Below are 6,000 nucleotides of genomic sequence, written 5' to 3' on the forward strand. Positions count from 1 at the left end.
CCATTCCAGGGAAAGTCTGGATCATAACAGTGTTGTTTGACATCACCATGGAACTGGAATGCAATTTTGACGTTTCTGAACACATCCATGCTATTTTTTCCTTCTTGGTCCAGGCAAATAAAAGGCCCAACTATGAGGATTTGCTAAATTTTTCCATTGATATCAAACATTTTCTGATCAAATTGTTTAAGGAATTTTATTCCAAGCATGCCTTGTCTGTGAAAGGTTGGACAAGATTCACCCAGAATGAAAACCTGGAGGCCCTGCCTCAAGAGGACATGGAGAGAAACCTGTCTCAAGATGATTACATTATTTACAACACCGTCCAGGCTGTGGCCCGGGCCTTACATGCCGCTTATTCATCTAGATCCAGGAGGAGGGTGGTGGAAGGTGGAGGCCAGATGGACGCCCGAAGACTACAGCCATGGCAGGTATTCCTTTTCCCATCCAGAATATCCCTCTTGTAAACGATTATCAAGGGTACCATTCCGCATAGTTGTGTGGGAATTAGAGTCTAAGAAAATGTCCAATGCAGCTATGAGCTAAAATGTCGAGTGTTTTTTAGGAAGACTGAGTTGTGAAACGTCTGTCTTTGTACCTTTTGTTTGGCCTTCATTGGTTCATTTATTACATTTCTATACCACGTGACAGCAGAAGCTCTTTGGGCAATTCAGAAGCCAGGAAATAGAAAATAAGATACATGATAAAACTTTAATCATTTCAAACTACAGTATAAAAGTAAAACTAGAGTACAACCTCACAGCAATACAGAGATTTAAAATGAAATAACAGATTTGAAACTACAGAACCATAAGCCTGGGAAAATAATGATAACCATTCTGGCTGTACATCAGGAAAAACGGTTAGAGCAGTACGACAATGGAAACAGTTACCTAGGGAGGTGGTCGGCTCTCATAGAATCATAGAATAGCAGAGTTGGAAGCCCACAGCCTTCCTAGGTAATTGATTCCGTTGTTGTACTGCTCTAACCGTCAGGAAGTTTTTCCTGATGTCCAGCTGGAATCTGGCTTCCTTTAACTTGATCCCATTATTCCATGTCCTGCTCTCTGTGAGGATCAAGAAGAGATCCTGGCCCTCCTCTGTGTAACAACCTTTTAAGTATTTGAAGAGTTAAGACAGCCCTAAACTGCTCTGGAGACAGCCTCCTCCTCATGGAAGTTGAGATCCTAGGGGTCCTCAACACTTTATCTGAGACCACCTCCATCAGCTTAGGCAGGGAGCTTGAAGTTGTAGTGTGATGGGCAGTACACGAGTAGAATCCCTAATCTGTCCTGGATATTCAAGATGGGATATACAAATAACAACAACAATTCCTCTGCCATTCTAGCTTGACCCTTTCCTGAGGAACACCCAGTATTATAATATTACAATCATGGATGGAATGTATTGGGATGAAAATGGAGACCTGGCCGCTGACTTTGATATCGTGAACTGGGTGGTCTTTCCCAATCGAACCTTCCTCAGAGAGACATTTGGGAGTCTAGGAAGACGGGGGTCCACAGACCTGACATTCACCATTGACCAGGATGCCATCATGTGGCCCCAACGGCTGGACAAGGTCAGAGAAATCCTTGTTTTATCTCATGGTATTGGCCATCTTCAAAGCTATCAAAATGGGAATGTGTACTACATAGGACTGTCTTTGAAGAACACTTGGAAATTTTAACCAGCTCATAATGTAATGAATGCAAACATTCTGTCTTTGATCTGTCTTGATGAGCATGCTTGAGTATCCAATACCAGCATGGAACTTCACTTAAAGCAAGAGGACAGAGCCCTACCCTACGGTGGGCTAAAATTAGACAAAAGGGGGGAAACAGAAGACATTGGCCTCATCTGCACCAAGCAGAATATTGCGGTATGTCAAAGGCAGGAGTCACACCAACCAGGATATAGCAGTATCGAAGTGGTAGACAGTATGTGTCAATGGGCTCCAACAGTTGTCAGTGCACTTCAATACCGCCATCAAGCAGTCGTGTGGCTCCTGCCTTTTATAGGCCGCTTTCATACCACTTTCATAGCGCAATATCCTGCTTGGTGTAGATGAGGCCATTGAGGCCCCAGGAGCAAACAGGTCTTAAGTAAAACCTATGGCCAGGAGGACTCTTGTCTTTTCCAATTCTGTGTCTCCTTTCCATAGATATATTAGTCCGGTGACCTGTCCATTTTTCTTGATGCTTCTTAACTTTGTGCCTAGCCCCTGCCTCGTTCCAGGTGTGTGGACAGCTGTCGCCCCGGATTCTTCAAGGTGGTTCAGGAAGGAAAGCCGAGTTGCTGCTATGACTGCACTCCATGTGCGGAAGGGACCATCTCCACCCAGGAAGGTGGGCGAGTCTGGGGAAAGGGCAGGGAGGAGGTCCTTAGAAAATGTCCATATAAGGTATGTGGACAGTGTCTGTTTAGAAGATCCCTCCAAAGGAACAGCTAAGGAAATAAAAAGGAGGAAGGGTAAGAGCACTGATAACTTAGACCATGGCTAGACCTACCAAGTCTAGTGTGACAGAGGATTGAGGATCTCACGATGTGGTTATTGCGAGATCTCCCCCCTGTCTACACATGGCGCGCAACATCCTAGGAGGAACAGGACGTTACGTCTGCCTTTTTTTTTTTAAAGGGGACGGAGCGCACGAGCGCTTGTGCAGAAAAGGGTAAGTTTTTCATTTTTTTATTAAAAAAAAATTCCCCACTCCCTCCACCCCACCCCACCCCCAATGGGTGGGTGTAACCCCCAAATGGGTTACTCACAAGGAGCCAGGACAAACTGCAATGTCCGGCGTTACATTCCGCTGTCTCAGGATCATCCCTAGACTGTGGAAAAAGCGGGCTAATAGGCTATGCCGATATCCCGGGGCAAGGGACGGATCATCCCTCCTTGCTCCCGGGATCCACTGTGCATCATGTGAATAGACAGGGATGATCCCAGGGTGATCCCCGGGATATTGGCAGGTCTAGCCATAGCCTTAGAGGGAGGATGCGCAAGGAAGAGAAAATGGACAGAGGTGATTCAGCAGTGGTGATCTGCAAAGTTTTCCTGCATATGCTTTGGTACCTAACAGGCAGGCAGTGCATTTCTTTCAACTCAGGGGTTATGTGAGCGTGAGCACACTAGGTGCTGCGTTCTGCATTCTGGAGTGCTGGGCTGAAAACAACAGAATGAAATTTAATAGGGATAAATGCCAAGTTCTACATCTAGGAAATAGAAACCAAATGCACAGTTACAAGATGGGGGGATACTTTGCTCAGTAATACTACAAACGCGAAGGATCTTGGAATTGTTGTAGATCGCAAGCTGAATATGAGCCAACAGTGCGTTATGGCTGCAAGAAGGCAAATGTCCTCTGGGAGGATCGAGAAAAGATCCTGGCCCTCCTCTGTGTGACAACCTTTTAAGTACTTGAAGAGTGCTATCATGTCTCCCCTCAATGTTCTCTTCTCTGGGCTAAACCTGCCCAGTTCTTTCAGTCTCTCCTCATAGGGTCTCTGTCTTATTGGGATTTAGTTTATATTTATGGGCTCTCATCCAAGCCATAACTGCATCCAGGCACCAGTTCAGAACGTGCACAGCCTCTCCTGATGACACAGAGAAACAGAGCTGGGTGTCATAATGATACTGGTGGTGACATCTTGCTCCAAATCTCCTGACTACCACTCCTAACAGCTTCATATACAGTAGATATTAAATAACATTGGGGACAAGATGGTGCCCTGCAGAGGAAGTGGAGGATTTAAGTTTAACAAAAATACTGTTTCTGAACTTTGATATTTTAAACAATGTAGGTTTAACTTATCGGTTTGAATAATACATATAATCAATCTTACAAGTAAGGCAACCAGGATGATCTGGGGTCTGGAAACAAAGCCCTATGAAGAGAGACTGAAAGAACTGGGCATGTTTAGCCTGGAGAAGAGAAGATGGAGGGGAGACATGAGAGCACTCTTCAAATACTTAAAAGGTTGTCACACAGAGGAGGGCCAGGATCTCTTCTCGATCCTCCCAGAGTGCAGGACACGGAATAACGGGCTCAAGTTGCAGGAAGCCAGATTCCGGCTGGACATCAAGAAAAACTTCCTGACTGTTAGAGCAGTACGACAATGGAACCAGTTACCTAGGGAGGCTGTGGGCTGTCCCACACTAGAGGCCTTCAAGAGGTAGCTGGACAGCCATCTGTCAGGGATGCTTTAGGGTGGATTCCTGCATTGAGCAGGGGGTTGGACTAAATGGCCTTAAGAGGAGCCCTCCAACTCTGCTATTCTATGATTCTATGATTCTATGTCCTCTACCAATGAACATCTCTCTCTCTCTCTCTCTCTCTCTCTCTCTCTCTCTCTCTCTCTCTCTCTCTCTCTCTCTCTCTCTCTCTCTCTCTCTCACACACACACACACACACACACACACACACACACATACACACACCTACTACAAATGGCCTGTTCCCACCTGTCAGGGATACTTTAGGGTGGATTCCTGATTTGAGCAGGGGGTTGGACTCGATGGTCTTGTAAGCCCCTTCCAACTCTACTCCTCTATGATTCTATGATTCTATGATTCTCCCTAACCCAATCACCACTTGGCTCTTCTGGCTCTTGGGTACAAGCTCTCACTCTGAAAACATGTCTTTAAAGGAATGTAAACAACAACAGAGAATGTTAATGGATGTATAAAGTAGAAGTTCCTCTCGTTATTGCAGATGCAGAGCATTGCGGCAAGTGTCCAGAAGATCAACATCCAAACAAGGACAGAGATCAATGTATCCCCAAGGATATCACGTTCCTGTCCTATGAAGAGTCTTTAGGGATCATCCTGGTTTCCTTTGTCCTATTCTTCTCCTTAACCACAAGCTTGGTCTTAGGAATCTTCATTAAATTCTTAGAAACCCCAATAGTCAAAGCCAACAACCGGGACCTCTCCTACATTCTCCTCATCTCCCTCCTGTTTTCCTTTTTGTCCTCCTTTCTCTTCATCGGCCGGCCAAGGAAAGCCACCTGCCTCCTCCGACAAACATCTTTCAGCATCATCTTCTCGGTTTCTGTCTCTTCTCTCTTGGCCAAAACGATCACTGTGGTGCTGGCCTTTTTGGCCACAAAGCCAGGGAACCAGATGAGAAGATGGCTAGGGAAGAGGTTGGCCAACTCCATTGTCCTTTCCTGTTCCAGTGTCCAAGTTGCTATCTCCATCATCTGGCTGGGTACCTATCCTCCATTCCCAGACTCTGACATGCACTCCCAATCAGGACAAATCATCCTGCAATGCAATGAAGGATCTGTCTCAATGTTCTATACTGCCCTTGGCTTCATGGGCTTCCTGGCTGCCATCTGCTTCACGGTGGCCTTCCTAGCCAGGAAGCTGCCTGGGTCCTTCAACGAAGCCAAGCTGATCACCTTTAGCATGCTGGTCTTCTGCAGTGTCTGGGTCTCCTTTGTGCCCACCTACCTGAGCACCAAGGGGAAATACATGGTGGCCGTGCAGGTCTTCTCCATCTTGGCCTCCAGTGCTGGGCTGCTGGGCTGCATCTTCCTTCCCAAGTGCTACATCATTATATTGAGGCCCGATCTGAATACTAAGGAGCATCTTACGACAAAAACGTAAGATGGCATCTGATTCGTATGGAACTGTTTATCAGGGGCATTGTTTTAGCAACCGTTTGCCCCCACTCCTAAATGGTTTTCTTCAGATCATATATGATTCTTCTTCAGTCAAAGTTATCTCTGGCTACTTAGTCCCAAGCATGAACAGAAAGAGTGTGCAGCTTGTATAAATTACAACTGATATTTGAACTGTTATGCAAATTGGACCTGCAATCTGTTCAACTTTTTATTTACAAAAAAATAAAACAAAACTAGGAAATCTGCAAGCTGATTCGACTCGCAGCAGATTGTGATGGGCAGGTAGTTGGGAAATGGGCTGAAGTTGGGACAGGAGGAGCTGCTGAAAGCTCTGTGAGCCCCTCCCTCTGGATGGATTCCTCTGACATCCCAACT

The 6,000-nt window shown here is 45.8% G+C and overlaps 1 protein-coding gene across 1 annotated transcript in view; it reads left to right on the forward strand.

Annotated features, from left to right (window-relative positions):
* LOC134395823 (vomeronasal type-2 receptor 26-like) overlaps window positions 1-5,608 on the forward strand; it is a 37,793-nt gene extending 32,185 nt beyond the window's left edge. The window contains exon 6 of the mRNA XM_063121981.1: window positions 4,710-5,608. Coding sequence (XP_062978051.1) covers window positions 4,710-5,608 — 899 coding nt within the window. The remainder of the gene's footprint in view (window positions 1-4,709) is intronic.
* The last annotated feature ends 392 nt before the right edge of the window (window positions 5,609-6,000 follow it).

Source organism: Elgaria multicarinata, chromosome 3, assembly GCF_023053635.1.
Source record: "Elgaria multicarinata webbii isolate HBS135686 ecotype San Diego chromosome 3, rElgMul1.1.pri, whole genome shotgun sequence".
Classification (NCBI taxonomy): domain Eukaryota; kingdom Metazoa; phylum Chordata; class Lepidosauria; order Squamata; family Anguidae; genus Elgaria; species Elgaria multicarinata.